The 23540-nt window shown below is 48.3% G+C and overlaps 1 protein-coding gene across 1 annotated transcript; it reads left to right on the top strand.

The window, feature by feature from the left end:
- Window positions 1-1027: 1027 nt before the first annotated feature.
- Window positions 1028-6162, top strand: LOC132658609 (uncharacterized). Its single transcript, XM_060406315.1, has 3 exons — window positions 1028-1057; window positions 1534-1757; window positions 3524-6162. The coding sequence occupies exons 1-3, from the start codon at window positions 1028-1030 to the stop codon at window positions 4233-4235; spliced, it is 966 nt and encodes a 321-aa protein (XP_060262298.1). The 3' UTR covers window positions 4236-6162.
- The last annotated feature ends 17378 nt before the right edge of the window (window positions 6163-23540 follow it).

The following is a 23540-nucleotide window of genomic DNA, read 5'->3' as shown; positions in this document are numbered from 1 at the left end:
AAACCTGTGACCCCTGCAGACGTGTGGAGTCTTAACTGCTGGGCCCCTGGGGAAGTCCACTCTAAATTTTGACCAAACTGGCGGGATTCCGATGTGCCTTAGCATGTTTCTGGCTATAGCGTGAGGCTGAGAGGAGTTATCAGGCCTGAATTCGAGCAGGAGGTTAAAGGTGCTCCTTTGTCCCTGCCCTGCAGCTGCTGCTGGACCACCTGGAGTTCCTGGTTTCCCGGTACCAGCCATCCTTCCAGTTGACGGCGGGCAAGCAGCAGGCAGAGTCCCCAGCCACCATGACCAGCGAGGTGGAGGTGCTCAGGGCGCTGAGATTGCTCTTTGAGCACCACAAGGCCCTGGATGAGAAGGTACCAGCCCCCCGGCCGTCCTGGATTTGTACACTTGCTGCCTTGTTCGGAGGGTGATGCACTTATTTATGTAACTAGTTGACTTTTGAGCTTCTTGAATTCTTGTATATACATTTTTTTCTGTAAGAAGTCAGAGTTTTATATGGTTAAAAAGCGTTGCCTGTGTACATGCTCAGTCATGTCTGAATCTTTGCAACCCTGTGGACTGTAGCCCACCACGCTCCTCTGTTCATGGGGCTTCCCAGGCATGAATCCTGGAGTGGGTGGCCATTTTCCACTCCATGGAATCTTCCCGACCCAGGGATCGATCCTGCCCTCTTGCATTGGCAGGCGGATTCTTTACCACTGAGCCATCTGGGAAGACCCCAGTTAAAAAGTATTAGTTGGCATGAATGTCTCAAGATGTATTATATTCTGTATATCAACTTGCAGTGAAAAACTGGGTAATAGAATTAATTTAGGATAACATTTTGTTCTCTCAAGCTTAGAATTTAAAGCTGTTAACAAGATTTTCTTGACTTTAAGATCAGTGAGAGACGTTAACGGTATTCTATCACAGTATCCACGTATGAGGGTGAGTGTACACTAAGAGTGTACTAACGCATATGCACACAGCAACACACAGTGACTCGGCCCCTTTGATTTGAGTTGAGAGCGCGATTACGCATATGCTCGAATTAGGTGCCACACATAAAGAGGTAAGCTTGATCAGTCATCCTGTAATTTCAGTTAAGGGTTTGTCCTTTGAATCCTTTCATTTAAAAAAGAATGAAGGCTGTAGTGGTGGGCATCAGGTCTTGTTTCTCTTTCTGCTTGAGGACCCACCCACCTGGGTTATTTTAATGACTAGTCAACTAGCCTTGTGGCTCAGAGCTGCAGGATGTCTAGGTACCCCTTTGTCCTGGAGAAGACAAATTCTGACTCTAATCACCTGGTGGTATTTGGGATGGATAGCATCCCCATGTATTTTCTTTCTATGTTGTGTTTTCAGTTTCGAGTTGAGTTTTTCCAGGTGGGGTTTTGCTGTCTTTACTTATTTGTTTAGTCTGATTCCATTTTTTGGTTTATCCACATTTCTCCAGAGTCAGAGCTTCCAAGTAAAATTGGGTTCAATTCCTGATAGACTTGAGCTGCCCTGAATGTCGCTGACGAGACGTGGTCCTCTCATGCCCAGGTGCAGACCGCGAAGGAGCAGGAATGGGAGCGTGTGCAGCAAGCCAGCGTGCTGGGGGACGGAGCCCAGGTGTTCCAGAGTGATGAGGCCGTGTCTGACGGCGAGGGCGACAGGGTCACCCTCTTCAGCCCGGCCAGTCAGCTATTGCCCAGCGGGCAGGCCGATGCCAAGACTCAGAGTATGAGGCTGCAGGAGCAGCTGGACGCCGTCAACGAAGAGATCAGGTGGGTGATCCCAAACTCAGCTCCCCAGAAACTCGATTTCTCTCAGGAGCTGCCTTCTCCTAGGGAAGTGTGAGTGTTCCATAGTAAGAAACCTGACCTCAGGTCTGCTTCAAGAATTTTCAGTTTTGAGATTGCCCTTGATTATAGAGCTTGGTCAGCCGGGGGGTTCTGTCCAAGGCATTGTGGGGTGTCCCCCCTCAGCTCTGAGCCCCAAGGTGGGTGAGGTGCCGAGGCGGTGTCCGCTGTGGCCCGAGCACCCTCCTGTGTCCTCAGAGCCCACCAATTTCTGGTGAAAGGCCACCTGGAAGAGAAAAGCTCAGGTTTTGGGGTTGGCAAATTCTGACTCAGATGTGCATTTTCATTTTTCACTTAATAAACACTGTGAAGATTGGCTTGTTGTAAGACAGTGGTCCAAGGACATGTGTTTGAGTTTTTCTCATCTCATCAGTATATGTAAGATGTTTTCTTTAGACACCATCTTGGCAATGATAACAATTTACAAAACGGGATAGAATCCAAAGGCCGGCCTCGTGGTGAGCAGGGGCCCTTGCGTCTGGGTGCAGCCGGATGGCTGGGGGCCCCGAGGCCTGCCTGGTGCCACACCCACACAGCTATGCCCGTGTCACGAGTCCATGTTCAGAGTGGCCACAGGCCGGTGACCCTGCACAGGACCAGGCAGAGGCTGCTGCTCAGACTGTTCTCATCACGTCAGCCCAGGCCGAGGTGCCCATTCCTGTCCACCGAGTGCGGGGGGCCGGGAGAAAGGCAGGGGGCGAATGGGACAACCAGCAAACGCAGGTGGTGCCGCCTGCCCATTTGACGGCGAGACAGATGGTTTTTTGGGCCGTGTTTGAGCACAGACGAGATCAGAAGCATGGTCTTTCCATGTCCCCTCAGGAAATGTGGAACGGTTATGTATTAATATTTTTATTTTTACAGCAAGTTGTCATGTAAAAGTGATTTTTCCTTATGTGACAAGTTGACTTGATGTAAATGGTAAATTCTGTCCATCAACTTGTTATCAACAGGGAAAAAGCTTTCAAGATATATAAATAGAAGTAAAGCTGGGGAGTTTACTTTCTGTAAGAATCTTGTACTTTAATTTGAAAATCATTTTATTTGCATCATCTTGTATTTAAACTGCTATATAAAATCATCCACAACACATTAGGGGAGAAGAGCAGAAACCGTGAATTCTAGGTTAATGCAGCACATTGACCTGAATCCAGAAACTCACACAAAGCTGGTGCAGAACTTCCTCAAGTGATGCGTGTGTACATATTCAAACTTACATTAAAAATAAAAAGAAAGATCAACTCAGCACTTCATCTGGTCTGGAGACTTGTGTTTAGAAACTCCAGCTTGTTCGTGAATTGCTATTTTGATTGTACCGAGTTCCCAATTCCCAGTGGAAAAGACTTGCGGCACTGACGTGTATCTCTGCCCTGAGAGCAGGGAGGTAAAGGTTGTCAACATCAGGTATCTCCTCACAGGAAAAGCATCGCCACCAGGGCCCCTTCAGAATGTTAGAGGAAAGACATGAAATGAAGAGTGAATGATCAGGGGCCAGTTTGTAAGACTCAATGCTAAGTTATTCCAAGTTTGAGAATATTCAAAAGAGGAAAAGTCGAACCTTTTGTCTGAGATGTTAGTTGAGCAACTGTTTGTGGAATTTGCAAATCATGACACAGAATGCCAGCCCAATTTGTTGTCCAGACACGTTTCTCTGCTGACAAGGGCAGGTGACGGGGTTTATTCTATTTTAGCTTGGTGGAAGAAGAGAAGGAGAACATGGAGCAGCGGGCCGAGGACACTGAGAGCAGGGAGGGCAGGGGGCGCTTAGGCAGCCTCCATCGTTGTAATTCCGTTAGCTCCCTCAACCTGCTTGCTGGATCCTCAGCTGCCGGCTCCTGCCCGCCCCTGCCCAAGCCCAGAAGGAGGCGGCACTGCCCGGCGCAGGAGGGAGACCAGCTGGGCATCATGACTGTGGTATGTGTCTGCCTCCTCCGTGCCCATCCTTCCCCCAGGACATGGGTTTTCTTTATTTTGTTTGTTTTTTGGTTTTTCTCTTTTTACTTAGAAGAAAATCGGGTACATTTGCTGCACTCAGAGGTCTACACTTTTTTAAACTGCCTAGTCTTTAATCATTCCACAATGGCACAGCAACGAATTAGTCTTGATATTTGGACCACAGGCTTAGCCCATCATCATGAACTCAGCCAGAGCCTGCCTCTGTGTTGTTGGGCCTGGCCTGTGCCGGGCACAGCAGCTGCAGGGAAGTTTCTGTTCTCAGGGAGCAGACAGCTTCGTGAAAGTAACCATAGGCAGCCCTCATGGCGTGGGAAGCCGTGCAGCACATGTTCCATTGGGGCTGCCTGGCTGCAGCGTGCAGGGCATGCAGTGGGAACAAAACCAAGAATCTCCATGGTCTGCTTGCAGATGGACCCGGCCGCGGGCTCAGGCCAGCTCTGCGTGTGAAACCAGGTTAAGAGCCTGGTGCCCCAGGGCCCCAGGGAAGAGTTTGGGCTGCCTCACTTTTCTGAGTCTAAAAATGGGATGACGACCTAGGGCTGTTGGTGACAGAGTGTGTGGTCCAAAGCACATGTTCCAGCTTTCTTGCGTGTTTAGCTTGGGTTTTGTGAGTGCATTGTTATCCCATGAAATCACGTGTACAACACGCTGCTTTGTAACTGGACTTGTATTATCACTTTTTTCTGTGACCACCCATTTCATGTTAGCTACATTGTTAGTCAGGTTATCATTAAATTAACTGTGAATCATTTGAGCAGCCTGTGAAGTGGGAACTAGTCCATTTTGTGGTCTTTTGACACACTGTTTTTATAATTTGCATCATTGGCTAATTAATTGCTATTTAAAATTCTTTGAGGATTTCTCTGTGGTTTCATGCTTGATTTCTTTCCGAATATTTGTTACAGAACAGTTCTGTATGTTTTCCTCGCTGTTGGAGTTCTCTGGCGGTGTGTCTGCTTTCATCATTGGTTTAGATTTCCTGTCTCATCCTCTTGTCTGCTTGGTTGTCATCAATCCAGACCCCTCCCCCGCCCCCGAGGCTGTAGTTTCCCATCCATCTCCCCTCCCCCGTACCCCACTTGCTCTGGTCATGGCCATGCTGTGGTCCACAGCGTGTGTGCCCTTGTTGGGTCTGTGCTTTGTCTTCATGTCTCATTAAACGGTGTTTTTCCCCATAGCAGTAAGTTGAATTGGTGAATCACTATGCAGTTCCAGGAGAAGGCATTGGCAACACACTCCAGTATTCTTGCTTGAAACTCCCATGGACAGAGGAGCATGGTAGGCTGCAGTCCATGGGGTCGCACAGAGTCAGATACGACTGAAGCAACTTAGCAGCAGCAGCAGCATGCAGTTACAAGCATAATGTAGATGGATCCTAAAGGGCATATCATGTATAATTCATAAATGAGATTGTGCTTACATAAAGAAATGATCCTCTTAAGTGTAGAATTAATGGACTTTTAGATATGCAGATGACACCACCCTTCTGGCAGAAGTGAAGAGGAACAAAAAGCCTCTTGATGAAAGTGAAAGAGGAGAGTGAAAAAGTTGGCTTACAGTTCACTGTTCAGAAAACGAGGATCATGGCATCTGGTCCCATCACTTCATGCGAAATAGATGGGGAAACAATGGAAACAGTGTCAGAGTTTATTTGGGGTCGGCTCCAAAATCACTGCAGATGGTGACTGCAGCCATAAAATTAAGACACTTATTCCTTGGAAGGAAAATTATGACCAGACTAGATAGCATATTGAGAAGCAGAGAGATTCCTTTGCCAACAAAGGTCCATCTAGTCAAGGCTATGGTTTTTCCAGTGGTCATGTATGGACATGAAATTTGGACTGTGAAGAAAGGTGAGCGCCGAAGAATTGATGCTTTTGAGCTGTGGTGTTGGAGAAGACTCTTGAAAGTCCCTTGGACTGCAAGGAGATGCAACCAGTCCATCCTAAAGGAGACCAGTCCTGGGTGTTCATTGGAAGGACTGATGCTAAAGCTGAAACTCCAATACTTTGGCCACCTCATGTGAAGAGTTGACTCAGTGGAAAAGACTCTGATGCTGGGAGGGATTAGGGGCAGGAGGAGAAGAGGACAACAGAGGATGAGATGGCTGGATGGCATCACCGACTCAATGGATATGCGTTTGGGTGAACTCCAGGAGTTGGTGATGGATGGGGAGGCCTGGCGTGCTGCGATTCATGGGGTTGCAAAGAGTTGGACACAACACAGTGACTGATCTGAACTGAGCTCACACAGTCTCCTTTCTGTGTTGGTGCTTGTATTTAAGAGTGTAAATCTCATCAGCTTTTGCACAGTTAATGTCTCTATTAGACTCTAGAAACGTGTCTTTTACGGTTAATAAAATGTAAAGACGGCACCTGCTATTATGGTAGCTTTCATTCTTATTTTCACAGGAAGCCTGTTTTAATGAATTTATTTTGAGAAGTTTTAAATCAAATTCTATGTCAGGATTTTACATTAATGTCCAAGAGGTGGTTAGATTTGTTCAATGTTAAAATAGGTATTATGGTAACTTCCTCATCAGCAAATTTACTAATTTAAAGTATAAGATGTTTTTTATTAAGGGAAAATAAGTTATACAGAAGTTTGCCTGAGAATAGACAAGTGTTAAGGGCCTTTGTTGTACGGAATCCTGTGCTTTAGTAAATCATGATGATGTAATAGAATTGTATCTTCCTGAGTAATAATTTCTAGTGTTTCTCTAGTAAATCTGGAATAGCTTATTTAACTTCTGTGGTCAAAAAAATGATCTGCTTCCAGTCACGTGTTCTCTGAATCTTCATGTCACTTACACGTTTGCCCTCATTTTTGCTTTCCTGTATTTGCCTATTCGGATGCTTGAAATTTTAGCTTCAAAGTTGCAGTGAATCTCTCTTCATTTCTTTGCATGCATCTATCAGCCTCATGATTTAAGGAAGCGGTGTCGAAAGGTAAACTATTTATTAATTTAGCAGGCCTTTCTTTCTCTGTGAAGTATTAAAGAGTCCTTTTGGTTTAACGTGAATGAACACCGTGTGGTTATGTCCTGGTGAATAACTGACGTTTTAATGGAAGTAATGAAACTCACCCACCACTTAAACTGTGCTGATGGTTCTGTTGGAAATAGGTCATTCGTTGGGACAATTGTAACAGTTTGCCTTTCTCCCACTTGTTTGCCTTCTGATCATCTCATGGTGGTTTATAATAGACATAGTATTATTTATTATTTTTAAAATTGTCTTTACTTATTTTTTTGGCCATGCTGCACAGCTTATGGGATCTTAGTTCCCCAGCCAGGGATCAGACCAGTGTCCCGGCAGTGAACGTGCCAAGTCTTAACCTCTGGACCACCATGGAATTTCTGCTTAGTGTTTTCTTACAAGGAATGACTGAATGAGAGCCATAGATGTTAGATTTGCGGGAAGCCAATTTAATGATGGTGGGTAGCAGTGTGCAGGAGACTCTGTGTGCCAGGCACGTGCTTTCCGCGTCTGTCATCTCTTCCCCAGGTGAGGGCCAGGCTGCTGCTCTCCCCGTTCAGGAGACATGGACACTGAGGCTTAGCGAGGCCGGGCACCCTGCCCAGGCTCTCATACCCAGCCGCCCGGTGCGGACTGGTCTGATCAGAGCCTGGACACTTAACTGTGGTGCCATCCAGCCCGCTTTCCTCCAGAGGCTCTTGTGTCTATCACGGCATCCCTGATGGAGGGAGCCTCAGGAGGGAGCTTGCTGCCTCTCCCCTCGGGTCCCTTGGATGAGCCCCTGTTGTTGGAGTCCACTGCCCCACGGGCTGGCCTTCCTTGTCCCTCTCCTTCTCCCAGCCCGCTGACCGAGCACTCCTGGGCCTTCCTGCAGGACTGGGGTGGCCGCGCTCCAGTTCAGCCCACTCAGTGCCCGGGAGCCCTTCTTCTGGGCACAGCAGAGCAGCGCCGTCCACTTGGGGTTGGTAACCTGGGTGTGCTGCTTGCCCACTCTGTGGCCTGCTTTGCCCTCCTGTTAAGTGGACACAGTGCTGCCCATCCTGGCCCCGTGGGCACCAGTGGGGCAGCTCCCATCTTGGGGGAGGGCGGCCAGGCTGCGGACCCAGAGGCCTTGCTCAGGAGGAGGCCCGGGGTAAGGGGCTGGCGTGGTCCCTCACCTTGAGGCAGGTGTTTGTCTCCACTGAGTCCATAGTCAGCCCAGGTACGTCACTTCCCTGCTCTGTTCGTTGTTTTCTGATTTTTAGAAATGCTTATTTTAACTTGAATTTGAGATTGATCCCTGTTCAATTCCATGTGGATAATTTCTAGGCTCTGTAGCCTTCTGGTTTCGGAGGGTTCTTAGAGCGCAGGGGAGGGTGCCCAGTTTATCCAGCTGCTGTTAAACGAGTTCAGCTGTGTTTTGCAGTAAGTCACTTTGTTGTCACCAAGCTCCTGTGAGGCTGCATGGGACCAGCATTCTTTACAGAATCCCACTGAAAAGGCACAGGTTAGTTGGTTAAAACAAGGCACCCATTGTTTATAAAAATACATGCCATGCACGTCTCCTATAACCTCCCCTAGCTTAACCACACACCCAGATGTATCAGTGAGACCTGTCTGGACCCTGAGGGGTTAATCTGTTCCCTACACTGTCCTTCCTGTCCTCACACCCAGGACCAGCAGAAAAGCTGGGAGCCAGGAGAGATCACCTTCTTTTTGTGTTTTTATTAGTTTATTTGTTAATTGAAAGATAATTGCTTTACAGAATTTTCTTTTCTGTCAAACGCCAACATGAATCAGCCATAGGTACCCATATATCTCCTCCCTTTTGAACCTCCGACCCTCTAGGGTGATACAGGATCATCTCGTAGTGAAGACCTGGGGGTTCTTTATGGAAACCGCTCTGAGCGCATGACCCTCGAACTGCGTGTAAGTACTTCAGTGTGTGGCCCCCAGTCTGTCTGTTACCGAGAAATGTGATCCAGGCGCATGGTGTTCGCGTGGAGGGTTTAGGTACCTTTTCTGTGTTTCTCTTGTTGTCATGGGTTCCAGTAACCTGCATCATCTCTCCAAATGATCTTGGGTGGTGGCACAAGCTGTATCTTTTCCTCCTTCAAACAGAAATGTCTGGACGGCTTTGCTGAGAGGTTTCGTACTCTCGCTGTGGTGGTTCTGAGCAGCATCTGGCGATAACAGTCCTTTCATCAGGGCAGTTCATGCCATGCAGGGTTCACGGGGCCAGCGTCGCTCTGCTGTCCTGCCCGGCAGGGCCATCTGGTCGCTGGATTCCAGGGAGGGCAGAGCCTGGCTGCAGGGAGGCTCCCGTCCAGGGTCTCTGCACTCAGTCAAATGCTCTCGCTGCCCCATAGCCCCGTTTCTCTTGAACAAGACAGTCCTTAAGGTGGCATTAAGCTAGAACAAGGGTTTCTTTTTGTAATTGTGGGAAAGCATAGCTAATAGATTTTCAGAGAAGATTCTGGTTATAATGTAAAGCCTGTGTGATTGCCGTTTTCAAAACACTCTATTGTTAGCCAATGTTACACTTACGTCACTCCCTCAGCTGCCAGCTTTACGGGAAGAGATAGGAGATGATGAGACTGCTATCAAATCTAAAACCTCGACCCCCGCAACGCTGCGGTCCCTTCGGCTGGACCGCCTGCACACGGGGTCGCTGCGCACAGCCAACCAAGAGGACATCAGGGACGCCCACAAGTAAGCGGCCTGTGTGTGCGTTGTCAGTTTCAGGAGCCCTGCACCTCTTGTCTTCAAAGAGTTGCAAGGATGATTTTAAAGGAATACCATTGGGTTCAGTGCCTGTGTTTAGTGTTGAACATCAGGTGCTGGGAAGAAGAGCTCAGTGAGCTCAGTGACCTCAGTGATTTTAGAAAATGTCCTTCTCTAGAGATTGACTCCTGTGGGAGCTTTCTTCCTGCTCTTGATAGAGGTCTGCCTGGCCTGGGGCACGTTCCTGATGGTGACAGCCCCATACCTCTCGGGTTTGCTCTTGAGGGTCCCTCCCTTTTCCTCAGGGGTCTCGTCTCAGGAGACTCTGTCCCCTCCTGTGACTGACACTGTCCTCATTTAGACCACCACCTGAGCTCCCGTCCTGAGCCAGGCAGCATGGGATCGAGGGCACGTGTGGTCACCTGACCAGCAGCCCTGCATGGTGACCATCGCTCTCCTGCCATGGCCAGGGCCAGTCACCCTGCAGGAGGCGGGGGCAACCGCCCAGAGCAGGGGAGCTCGCCTTCTCCTGGAGCGTTGTCACCTGCCAAGCAACGACCCTGAGGGAGGGTCGGGGTGTCCTCTGCACCAGCTGGCCTGGAGTGAAGCCCTCCTTGGGGGAGAGCTCGAGGCAGAGAACCTCAGCTTCCTGGGGCTGTTGTCTGTGTCCAGAAGCCTGCACTGCTCATGTGAAGCGTGTTTGGTGAAGGAGACTCCACCGTCTGCTGCGAGGTTGAGGCACGGGTGTTGCTGGATGCCCGTTTCTCTCAGCAGCTCTTGTGTAGGGGTGTGTGTTTGCACGAGGGTGCCCGTTAAAGGTCGTTTTCTCTCCCCAAAGCTGGACAGGCTCTGAGGACAGCCCCGAGAACAAGCCCAGCAGCAGCACCAGCAGGCAGGACTCGCTGCAGAAAGCCCCGAAGAAGAAGGGCATCAAGTCCTCCATCCGCCGCTGGTTTCATAGGAAGGAAAAGGGCCGGCCTGAACACCCCGGCAAGGAGGCGTTAGCACCAGGTGGGTGCTTCACTGTTCAGAGGGAGGAGGGCCTGCAGGCATGTCCCTTCTGTGTCTCCCCCATTGTCCCTACGAGGCTCCTGTCACTCACGCTGGGGGTCCTCCTGGGAGCCGGAGCAGAGGAGCTGTCTGTCTTCTCAGTGGGTCTGAGATGATCAGATGAGTTAATGAGTGGATGGGTGGATGGATGGAGGGATGGATTAGAGAGTGGGTGGATGGATGAAGAGATGAGTGGCTGGATGGGTGGATGAACGGAGCATGGAATGAATACAGCAGATGATTGTACTCCAATGCTAGAAACATATTCTATGAATTTGATTGAGTAGGAGCTGGGCAATGATTGTTTCCTCCTAACAGTGACACGTGTTTGGAAACGGCCTAAGTGCTCATCAGTCAGGGGTGAAATACAATCTGTGGACACCCCACAATGAACACCCTGCCCTCCTTCCTGCCACCTTCCCAGGAGCTCATCATGGGTTCTTCTCATGCCCCCCACCCCACCCCACAGCCACGGAGGTCCTCCTGGGGTCCCCTCATCACACAAGGTTATCATTAGGCCCTCCTCTCGCTTGGCTTCATCTCCTTGAGGACAGTATGTTCCTGCCTCTTCAGCCACAAACGTGTTGAGTCTTGTTTGTGCTGGGTGTGGGATTTGCAGGGGTAAGTGGAGCAGATGTGGTCTGGAGCAGTTAAGTGGCAAGAGAGCAAAAGGAGCAGGTTATTAAATGCTATCCCTAGTATTAATAAATACAATGCAGAGATAGATGGTGCATTGATTCTATACTGATGCTGTGTGTGCCCCTTACCAGGCAGGTGCTGCCCCCTCCCAATTTACAGAGGAGGATGCAGTGACGGTCACGCAGTCAGGGAGTGGTGAGGGCAGGTACACACCCACGCGGCGGGCCCAGGCACTTTCCCGAGCCCCAGCCACCTCTCTGGTGGATGCGGCAGCAATGAGACGGTTCTGTGGCATGATGATTCAGTGGACATGAGTTGGAGCAAACTCCCGGAGCTAGTGAAGGACAGGAAAGCCTGGAGTGCTGCAGTCCACGGAGTGGCAGAGTCGGACACAACTGAGCGACTGAACTAAAACCTGAGTGTGTGCTCCCCTGCTTCAGGCGTGTCTGACTCTTTGCGACCCCGGGGACTGTAGCCCACTAGCTCCTGTGTCCATGGGATTCTCCAGGCAAGAATACTGGAGTGGGTTGCCATGCCCTCCTCCAGGGCATCTTGTCGACCCAGGGATCGAACCCACATCTCTTGTTATCTGTTGCATTGGCAGGCAGGATCTTTACCCCTGGCACCACCTGGAAAGCCCCAGTGGACGCAAACAAGTAGAAATGCAGAAAATCCGGGCTGCTCCCAAGGTAAACAGGGAGAGCAGCAACACAGGTTGTAAAGACAAAGACAGAGGATGAGCGACAACAGCGCCCACAGAGACAGGCAGGAATGCGGTCACCCACATAAAGGAAACACCTGTGCCATTCGGAAGAGGGGCCCGTCTGCCCTTGGAGGGACAGTTGGAACCGGAATGAAAACCGAGGCCATGGTCAGCAGTGCCCACCCTCACAACCCGGGTGGCGTGGTGTCCCTCACTGGGCTTCCCGTATCCCCAGAGCTGCTGGCGGTAACATCTCTGAGTGCCAGGCTGGGAGGCATCCCCGTGTGAGCTAAGGCATCACTGCTCTCCTTCCACTGCTGCTGCGGGCCCTCTGTGGGCAGCCACCCTCATCCCCTGCCCTGCCACCCGCTGGGGCCGGGTCTCCCCCTGGGATCCTTTCAGCCCTTGAGCTTGGGTGTTCCCAGCCCTCTGCCACACTGGACTGGGACGCAACTCAGGACTTAGGCTTGAGATGTCAAGGAGACCTTGAATCTGGAAGGACAGTGCCGTGGGAGCAGGAGAGCAAAGCCAGCATGGGGAGGAAGCAGAGCTGGGGAACGTGCCCACAGCCTCCAGTACCTCCTGCACAGGTGCCTCTCTTTGCCTCTCCTTGGCCTGGACAGACCGCAGCTGCTGCTGCTCCACAGGTGATTCCTAAAGATGCACCTCCTGACAGAGCTATTGTCCTGCTGCTCTGGGGCTGCCTGAGTGTGTTCAGGAGCATCAGACAAGTGGGGCTCCCACACCTCATACTGGAGGTGAGGGGCCTGATACTGGGGAAGGGTCGGAGGGTGGGGGAGGGCCTGAGGGTGGGGGAGGGCCTGATGCTGGACTAGGATGTGATGGTGGACTAGAGCCTGATGCTGGACTAGGGTCTGGTGCTGGAGAAAGGCCTGATGCTGAGGAGGTGTCTGACGCTGGAGGAGGGCCTGATGCTTGGGAAAGGCCTGATGCTGGGGGAAGGTCTGATTCTGGACTTGGGCCTGATGCTGGGGGGCACATCTGATGCTGGACTAGGGGCTGATGCTGGGGGAGGGCCTGATGCTGGGGGAAGCTCTGATGATGGTGGACAGTCTGCTCCCAGATGTACATGGAGTTGAGGATACATCTCTATGAGAAATCTTTTTTTCATACTTTCCTCACCACCTTGCTATGTTCTTTTTAACTTAAAGATAACTTTGAGCAGTATCGCTTGATTTCTGCCATACATCAGCCTGAATTACCCGTAGGTTACGTATGTCCCGTCCCTCTTGACTCTCCCTCCCACCTCCCCTTGCTGCATTCTTGTTTCTATGGATATATGAATAATAGGCTGTTGATAACATAACATGAACAGCTCCCACACACGAGTGTGCACACACACTCCCTAGGGCATCATTTGGGTCCGCCTCAGGGACTAAATACATTCCTTTCTAAGACAAAGTGCCAGTCCTAGGATGGGAAGCTAAAATGGGAACCCCTTTACCTTGGGAGAAAGCCTGTCAGGTAAAACACAAGACATCTAGTTAAATTTGGTTTTCAGTGAATAAGTTTTTAGTCTAAGTACAGCCCAAGTATGGCAGGAGATGGACTTTTACTAAAAAGAAAAAAAGAAAAAAAAAGTTTTCATTGTTTCCCTAAAATTCAGATTTAACTGGGATTCCTGTATTTCTGTTTGGTAAATCCAGCCACCTAAAAGGCATGGTTAGAACAGATTCCTTCTTTAGCTGAAAGAGAGTACATCAGTGGTGAGTGAACACAGCACTCTCCCATCAGGGCAGAGTCACGATCACGGGAGGATGATGTGCCATCAGGCGGCCAGTAGAGTTCGGAAGGGCAAAGGTGAGTCTTCCTTGGCCCAGCACAGACCACAAGGTACTGGCAACCCCACAAAAGAGGAGGAGATGAAGGCGGAGGAGATGAAGGCAGAGGGAGAAAACGTGGCCAGTTCAGGAAGCAGCAGAAGGTGAGGGTGCCCAGGAGGTCCCAGGCCAGCCTGCCGGGGAGCCTCACAGTTCAAGGGGTGAAGCGCTCTTCCCAGGGTCCAGTGGTGATCACACCTGCACGAAGGTGCCCAGCTAAGCAGTAGGGGGTCACTGAAGCCCAGTGGCTACTCTGCCCCACCCTTGTTTCTTTTCCATGAAGTTTACAAAATATCCGTACATCCTGTACTCCCATGAACCTTGTACAAGACCTTGATCTTAATGCGGCATCTGCACCTTTCCAACCTGATGTAGGATTTTCTTTACCAATCAAATTGTCCTTTAGTTTTACTTTATGTACTAAGAACTCTCACAGTGGGTGACGAGAGAGAAGTATTGTGTCCAACTTATTCGATATTCCTTAGTATCTTCCAAGTGAGAGTGGTGAAACATGCCCCCCAAATTCCTAAAATTCCTCAGAATTGCAAAACAGTAGCAGCTGGTTAAAGCTAAGGGGCACAGTGGTCCCAGAACCTTGGGGAAGATGTGTCTCAGGTTGATTTAGTGTTGAGCATGTGTAAGGCTTGGAGGAATGATTCCGAGTGTCTCATACAGTAGATCAGGGTGGACCTTGAGAATCTCGAGTTTTAACCACTTCCCAGGTGATGCTAACACACTGGTCCAGTGATGACACTTTGACAACCACTGACTTACACAAGGAGAGAGCTTCCACAGAAATTGAAGTGGCTCTTTTTGAGACACTTATTCTATTCTATTCTGAGAGCTTCCTCACACGGAAAACCCAGATGCCAACCTGAAAATTAGCAGACTAGCTCTTCCACAACTAAGGATGTAAAGAAAAAACAATATGGAGATGCATTGGAAGGGAGAGATAGAGTCTAGTCAGGACCCATACTCCTGATGGGTGACCCAGAATTAGGAGGGGACATCAGCAACTTGGTATCTTCCCTGGGAGGACATGCTGAGCACCTGAGCCCTGGTGACCCTAATGAGGAAGACGAGCCCCCATATCTCGGTTTCAAACCAGCAGAGCTACGTCTGGGAGAGAGCATGGGGCTGTGGTAAGCCAAGACCCCACGCTTAACAGGTTAGTGCCAAATTTACTGATGCTGAATGTTGTCAGTAATGACGCTCAATGTAGCCACAGGTCACATGGGAAAGAGAAGTATGTACTAATTTTAGGACACGAGCCAAAGGGGCAAGGATTTCTTGAAACTTTCTCCAGGGATGAAATCACTGATAGATGACATTTAAAAAGCTCCTCCCTGTAGCCAGCTGTCCCGGTGTTAGCAGGAGCCTTTTCTGACATTCCCCACTTACCTTGCTAGCACTGCTTGCCCTGCTATGTCTCTGTATTCCCTGTGGAACAGATATATCCAGCCCAGCCATGCCCACAATGCTCCTCCAAAATGGCTTCACCCCAAAGGCGTGGATTCCCCCACAATAGCCTCCTTTCCTACCACTCACAGTGGGTGGACTCAGCTGTGACTTGCATCCCCTCAAGGTGATTCCCACTCCAGGTCAGCTCCAGCCAGAAGTACATCTGCAACTGTTGAGGTGGGGCTCACATTCAGCTGCACTGGGGGCCAGCCAGACCCACCAGCATGCCCAAAGCAACACGGGTATATCTAACAGGATACCACACTCAGCCTGCACAGGAGACACCCTGGATTTCCTGTCTCTGGTGACCTGGGGGAACTGTTCTTTTGGGCTGCATAGGAGACACTCTACAAAAATCCACTTATTCAACAAGGAGACATAGTTCATCTACCTAATATTAATGCATAAAACAAAAAGACAAAATAAAGAGACAAAGCATCTATGCTAAAGGAACAGCTAAGACATAAACTCAGGAAAAGAACTAAACAAGATGGAGATAAGCAATCTACATCAAATGACTGCAAAGTAAGGGTCATAAAGATATTTACTGGGTCTTCCCTGCTGGTTCATTTGTTAAGATTTTCCTGACAATGTAGCCAGCAAGGGTTCAACCCGTGGTCTGGGAACTAAGATCCCAGGCTGCGGGGCGAGTAAAGCTGCACATCACAGCTGTTGAACTCACGCACCCTAGAGCCTGTGCTCCACCACAAGAGAAGCCAGAACGATGGGAAGCCCATGCACCAAAACTGAGGGCAGCCCCCACTCTATGCAACCAGAGAAAGCCAATGACACAGCAAGACCCAGTGGACCCAGTAAATAAACGAATTAAAGACATTTACTTCTATCAGGGGAAGCATGACAGAATGGAGTGAGAACTCCACAAAGAGGCAATAAGTATACAACAGAACTGATTATAATGGAAGAATACAATAACTGACATGAAAAATACAGCAGATGAGTCAACAGATTGGATGATTCAGAGGACAGATCAGTAAGCTGACACACAGAGCAGTGCCTGCTGGTGCACCCGCTGACCCAGAGGGAGGGGCGGGGCCTCAGGATGGGGAGCACATGTGCACCCACGGCGGATTCATGTCAATGTGCGGGAGAACCACTACAGCACTGTAAAGCAGTCAGCCTCCAATGAAAGTAAATACATTTATATTTAAAAGAAGAAAAAGAAATACAGAGTAGTGGAAATCACCTGATCTGAGCACCAAAAAGAAGAAAATAAGCCAAAAAATTGAGGATAGTTTAAGGCATTTGGTGGATGATATCAAGCAGACTAACATTCACATTATAGGAATTCAAGGAGAAGAGAGAGAGAAAGATAAACTCTCAGTTGAAGAAACAATGGCTGAACATTTCCCCATATTGTGGAAGGAAACACACCCAGGTCCAAGAGCACAGAGAGTCCGACACAGGGTAAACCAAAGGAGAAACATGCCAAGACATATACTAATCAAACTAAGAAAAACTCAGCAAAAAGAGAAAATATTAAAAGCAGAAAGGGAAAAGCAGCAAATAACAAGGGAATCCCCATGAGTTTAACAGCTGATCTTCCTGAAGAAACGCTGCAGGCCAGAAGGGTGTGGCATGATAAAGTTATGAAAGCTGAACACTTACCAGCAAGATTACTCCAACCAGCTACGACCTCACTCAGAAGCAAAGAACTCAGCACCTTTACAAAGAAGCAAAAGTTAAAAAATTCAGCACCACCAAAGTAGCTTTACAACAAATATTAAAGGATGCTGTCTAGGCAGGAAATAGAAGGGAGTGAATAGACATGGGAATAAAACAGAAAAATAAAGTAACTAATAATAGTATCATGCATATCAATAATTCCCTTACCTATAAATGGATTAAATGGTCCAACTGAAACACAGACTGGCTGAATGGAAACAAAAACAAGCCCCATATAAATGTTGTCGATAATGCATCCACCTCAGAGCTAGGGACGCACACAGACTAAAACTGAGGGCCTGGAAAAAGGGATTCTATGCAAATGGAAATCAAAAGAAAGCTGGAGTAGCAATTCTCATATCAGATAAAATAGACTTTTAAATAAAGACTATTACAAGAGACAAGGAGGGACACTACATAATGATAAAGAGATCAACCCAGGAAGAAGATATTGCAATAATAAGACACACGCATCCAACACAGGAGCACCTGAATACGGGAGACAAACACAGACAACCATAGAACGGGAAAGCGACAGGAAGAAAATAATACTGGGGGACTTTAACACCCCACTTATACCAAGGGACAGATCATCCACAGAGAAAATGAATATAGAAACATGAGCCTTAAATCACACACTAGACTAGATGGACCTTTTGATATCTTTAGCATATTCCACCACCAAACAGCAGGATACATTTTTTTTTTCCCAAGTGCACATGAAACACTCTCTGGAATGGATCACATCTCGGGTCACAAATCAAGCCTTGCCAAATTTAAGAAACTGAAATCACAGCAAGCATCTTTTCTGATCACACTGATACATGATTCAGTTCAGTTCAGTTCAGTCGCTCAGTCGTGTCCGACTCTTTGCCACCCCATGAATCGCAGCACGCCAGGCCTCCCTGTCCATCACCAACTCCCGGAGTTCACTCAGACTCACGTCCACCGGGTCTGTGATGCCATCCAGCCATCTCATCCTCGGTCGTCCCCTTCTCCTCCTGCCCCCAATCCCTCCCAGCATCAGAGTCTTTTCCAATGAGTCAACTCTTCGCATGAGGTGGCCGAAGTACTGGAGTTTCAGCTTTAGCATCATTCCTTCCAAAGAAATAGGGATCATTTATAGGAAAAGTTGTAAAAAACACAAACACATGCAGAAATCAAACAGGTCACTGAAGAAATCAAAGAGGACATTTAAAAATACCTAAAAACAAATGGCAATGAATAAATGACAACCCAAACCCTATGTGATGCAATAAATCAATGCTAAGAGGGAAGTTTATGGCAATATAAGAAGCCTACCTCAAGAAATGAAAAGAACATCAAAGAAACACCTAATCTAACACCTAAAGAACCTAGAAAAAGAAGAAAATGGCCACAAAACCTCCCAAGTTAGCAGAAGGAAAGAAATCATAAAGAGCAGAGCAGAAATAAATGGAAATGAAGGAAACACCACCAAATATCAATAAAGGAATAAGATATGTCTTGGAGAACATAAACAAAATTGACAAATCATTAGCCAGACTCATCAAGAAAAACAGGGAGAAGACTCAAAGCAACTTGAAATGAAAAAGGAGACGTTACAACAGACAACACAGAAAGAGAAAGGGTCATAAGAGACAATTAGAAATAACTGCATGACAATAAAATGGGTATCCTGGAACAAACGGACAAATTCTTAGAAAAGTACAATCTTCTAAGAGTGAACTGGGAAGAAATGGAAAATATGAATAAATCAAGCACAATAATGGAAATATTATTTAAATTAAATATTAATGTAATATTTAATAATCAATTTAATTAATATATTTAACCCAATAAATTAATTTAAAATATTAATGTAATGAAGCTATTTAATATTTAATAATTAAATTGATAATTTAATTTAATAGTTTCAGTTATTAAATTACAAAATATTCAATTACTCAAGGACAAAGGAATCGTCCCATTGGGATAATCTGGCATCCATGTGGGAAGGTAAGTTGGATCCCTACCTCACAAAACACCACCAAACCAGTTAGACACATACTAAAAACCAACAACTGAAGGAAAAAATTACAAAATTGTGAAAAATTTTTGATGAGGGAATATCTTTTCTTTAAATTGAGGTATTGTTGATTTACAATAATTTGTTTGTTCACGGTGTACAAAAAGTGATTCAGTGATATAGCCTCTCAGGTGCTTCCTTGGACAAAATTCATTCACTTTGGGAGGCCCCTGGGCCATGTCCTCACAACAGCTGGGACTGCTAAGTCACTTCAGTGGTGTCCGACTCTGTGCGACCCCATAGACCCACCAGGCCCACCAGGCTCCCCCGTCCCTGGGATTCTCCAGGCAAGAACACTGGAGTGGGTTGCCATTTCCTTCTCTAATGCATGAAAGAGAAAAGTGAAAGGGAAGTCGCTCAGTCCTGTAGGACTCTGCGACCCCATGGACTGCAGCCTACCAGGCTCCTCTACCCATGGGAGTTTCCAGGCAAGAGTACTAGAGTGGGGTTGCCATTGCCTTCTCTCTCAGAACAGCTGAGAGTCCTGAATAGGCAAAGCAGCATATGGTGGTGCTCGTGGGGGGTTTTAGACTGAATACATTATTCTAACATAATACAAGAAACCGGAGAAGGCAATGGCACCCCACTCCAGTGTTCTTGCCTGGATAACCCCAGGGATGGACACGACTGAAGTGCCTGAGCTGTAGCAGTGGTAGCAATACAAGAAACAAGCCCAGAGGTTAAGAGGGAATCTCCAAACCTACCTTCAAACAGGAGGTCTTGCTCCCTTGAATGCGGGTGTGTGAAACAGCGCTTGGGAAGGGAAGAGCTGGGTCATGAATATTTCGTCTGCAGAGGACAAAGCAGTGTGTAGAGAGGATGTGCAGGCAGGTCCCAGGACACTGAGCACACGGACACGTGGACTGGACTCCCAGCCCTGCTCTGGGGGCATCACACTATCTCTACCCCTGACACAGGGTGAGCAGCTCGCACGTACCCTGGAGAGTAAGGTCACATGACCTGGACCTGGCCAATCGGTGTGTTCCATCCTCCCTGGCCACCGTGAGTGGCTCAGGACTGGGCCGTTGACCAATCGGGGCCCAGGGCCGGGCCTCACGCTGGAATCCAGGGAAGAGGAGGGCTGGGTCTGCCGGAAAGGGTGGGGTCGTGTGAGGTCAGGCTGCCGCCCTGGGAGGGGGCGTGAGGTCAGCCTGGGGCAGTGACCTTCCCACGCCCCTTAGGGCAGAGCCGCCGGCCTGAGAAGGAGGGCGCTGCTGAGCCCAGGGGCTGAGAGTGCCGGTTCCTGCTGTGGTCCCGGAGCTCCCCCTGAGACCGGAGGGAAGCCGTCTGCCCGTGAGTCCTCCCCTGCTTATCTGTCAGCTTGTGTGAACCACGCTGGATTTTCTGTCCAGCTGGCTACATGGAGACCCTGGAAATGCTCCTGTGTGGGTTTTGGCTGGCTTCAGGGAGGAAATGCCAGATGACACTGGGCGACTCCAGTTTAATCTGGATTCAGGTCATATCTCTTGAAAGTGAAATGAAAGTCCCTCAGTTGTGTCTAACTCTTGGCAACCCCATGGGCTATACAATCCATGGAATTCTGCAGGCCAGAATACTGGAGTGGGTAGCCTTTCCCTTCTCCAGGGGATCTTCCCAGTCCAGGGACTGAACCCAGGTTTCCCGCATTGCAGGCAGATTCTTTACCAGCTGAGCCACATGAGAAGTCCAAGAATACTGAAGTGGGTAGCCTGTCCCTTCTGTAGCGGGTCAGCATTCCCCACCCAGGAATCAAACCGGGGTCTCCTCGTGGCAGGAGGATTCATTACTAGCGGAGCTATCAGGGAAGCCCAGTATCTCTTAAGGCCAGCTATTCATTGTAGGATTACCCTAATTAGTCTTCATGGGATCAAGCTGGCAACCTGCTAAGGTAGCAATCGATGTCCTTTATCTAGAGGACAAAACGGGGGCTCAAAGAAGGGGGAAACACAGCTACAGCAAGGGAGTGTGTACCCAGACAAAACCCCCAGATCCTTCTGTTAGAACTCAGGGAAGGCCTATGGTGCGGCTTGTCCATGTGACAGGGGCTAAGGCACCAGCCCACACTGGATACTGTGGGGACCTGACTTGGTAACTGCCTTTGGGCAGCTCTGACACTCACAAAAGAAATTTGACTGAAGAGAGGAGGGACACCTCCCTTCATCCTCCCACCACACCCTCCGGGTACTCCCACACCCTGCCCCTTTTCTTTGTGAAGGAATAAGCGTAACGCTCATGTGACCACATTAGCTGTCCGCTCTTCATGAGCTACCACCTGGAGCTGCTACCGGAGAGGCCAGGAGCCTTTGCCCCTGAGTACCTCTCTTTCCTTTGCACCGTGGGGGCCCTCCTCCACACCTGCACACCAGAGGCCGTTTCTGAGACATGCAGGGACCCTCCTTCAGTTTGCAACAGGTCGCATCCATCGCTGTCCTTTCAATGCTTCCCTTGACACTCAGCTCCTGAGCTCCTTTGTCTGTATTGCGGCCCACCTGGCTGCCACGGGAGGGACAGAGCTGACCATGAATCCAAAGCTCGGATCTGAGAGGCAGGAATCTGTGCATAAAGGACCTGACTAATCACGCTGTAGAGGCTGTAGTGGGCTCCAGGGATCTGTAACCAGGGCTTGGGCCAAAGTGACTCCACAGCTGTTTTAATGCCTGGGGGGGGTTCTGGCTATCGTGGGGGTGGGGTGAGTCTCCTGAGGTTCTGAAGGCCCACTGTGTGCAGGTTCATGGTGCACAGAGAAGAGAAGGCAGAGTCTTTCCCTGGAGCTGGTGGGTTGTGGGCACAGCCATGGATGACCAGGAGTCTGCATCTCACTAGGGGCTGAGGCTGGTGCTAAGGGAATCCTCAGTGAGGTTTCTTTCCTTAAAAGCCATCCTAAGTGACTTTGGCTCCATTGCTTTTTGCCAAAAACATACAATGATCCCAAGAGCTTTGTACACTCCAAGGGTGGTGACTGGATGTGGAGCTCAGCGCAGACCCGAGTCAGTCCTGCCCTGAGTCCCCCTGGCTGGCCACAACATCCGCCTCCCATGGCCTAGCTTTCTTCTGCCAGGACGCCCAGAATGGGGGAAAGGCAAGTGTGGCCTCAAGCTGAGGGGCGCAGTGTGGGCTCCACGCCTCGGGGTTCCCCTTGAGACGTCTGGTGGACCTAGTTCCCACTGCTGTCGGGCAACTCTCTCTCGGGGCATGTCGTGTTTCTTTGCTTTCTGTTGTGATGGGGCACCCCAGTTATCTCAGGGCGATTGGGAAGTCTGCTGGTGTGACACGCTCCTGCCTTAGATGGGGAAACATCATTGCTGCATTGACGCTGCTCACTCGATGCTGGGAATCTGTTAGACACAAATGGCAAGGGGAACAGCGCAAAACAGGAAAGAAAAATGGAGAGTTGCTGGGTTGCTTCTGGTCTCACCTGTGATGAAGAGTGTGTACAGCCTGCACGTGAACCCGGGTTCCCTCACCTGCCAGCTACCAGGTGCCAGGCGCTGATTTTAGACCCCCAGCTTCACTAAGGGGTCACTGACAGACACCGTTTGTGTATTTGAAGTCTACACTCTGATGACTTGATGCCCGTAGACGTCATGGAATAATTGCCCAACAGATGCATCGCCTCACACGGTTAACTCTGTGTGTGTGTGCCTTTTATGTTGTGCTTATAATCCATGAATACAATATAGATAGCTCGCCATTTTTTAAGATCTTCTTTAATTTATCTTAGAAGTTTATAGTTTACTGTATGTCTTGTACATGTTAAATTAGATATCTTGATATTTCCAGTGCCATTATAAATTCCTAATAGATAAAGATAGAATTGACTTTTCTATATTCCCTTGGTAAATCCATTTACTTCAAATCATTCTAATTGTATTTTTTTATGTATACACAATTATGTCTGCAAATAAGTGCTTTTTTCCCCCCTTTGCAACTGTGATAACCCTTTCCTTTTTCTTGCCTTATTGTATGGACTAGGATCTCCAGTCCAGTGGTGAACAGAAGTAGTGAGAATAAGTATCCTTGTCTCTGTCAGAGGAAGAGCTTTTAGTATTTCAACATCACACAGGATATTAGCTTTTTTGTAGATATTTTTTATCAACATATGTAAATTCTTTGTTAGTTTACTAAGAGCTTTTCTTAGTCATGAACTATAATTATTACATTAAATTTTCTTAAGTTTATTTTCTGCAGATTTTGAAATGGGTGATTTTTCTTTTATGTGGTGATTTAACTTTTAAAAATTTTGTGATTCTAAAACAACCCCAACCTGATCTCGATGCATTCTCCTTCTGTTGCATTTTATTTGCTAGCGTTTTATTTAGGATTTTTTCATCTATACTCAGAGTCTGTAATTGTCCTTTCTTGTACTTCTTCCTGGTTGGTTTTAGTAGCAAGGTATTGCTAGTCTTATAAAACAAGGTTGGAGACTGTTCCTTGTTTACCCCGAGAATTCCTGTGAGATTACTGTTTTCTTTCCTAGATTTTTGGAAGAATTGATTGGCAAAACAAGTTGGTTTCATTGTGGGGAGGACTTTAATTTCAGATGTAATTTTTTTCATGCAAATAAAATTTTCTGATTTTGTTTGTCTTCTTGGGTCTATTTCAGTAAAGCATTTCCCCCCTGCTAGGAATTTATGGAGGCGAGCAGACTCTCCAGTTAGTAAGTGAACT

The sequence above is a fragment of the Ovis aries genome, chromosome 24 (genome assembly GCF_016772045.2).
Source record: "Ovis aries strain OAR_USU_Benz2616 breed Rambouillet chromosome 24, ARS-UI_Ramb_v3.0, whole genome shotgun sequence".
NCBI classification, from domain to species: domain Eukaryota; kingdom Metazoa; phylum Chordata; class Mammalia; order Artiodactyla; family Bovidae; genus Ovis; species Ovis aries.
This window is presented reverse-complemented; position numbering and strand designations above follow the sequence as displayed.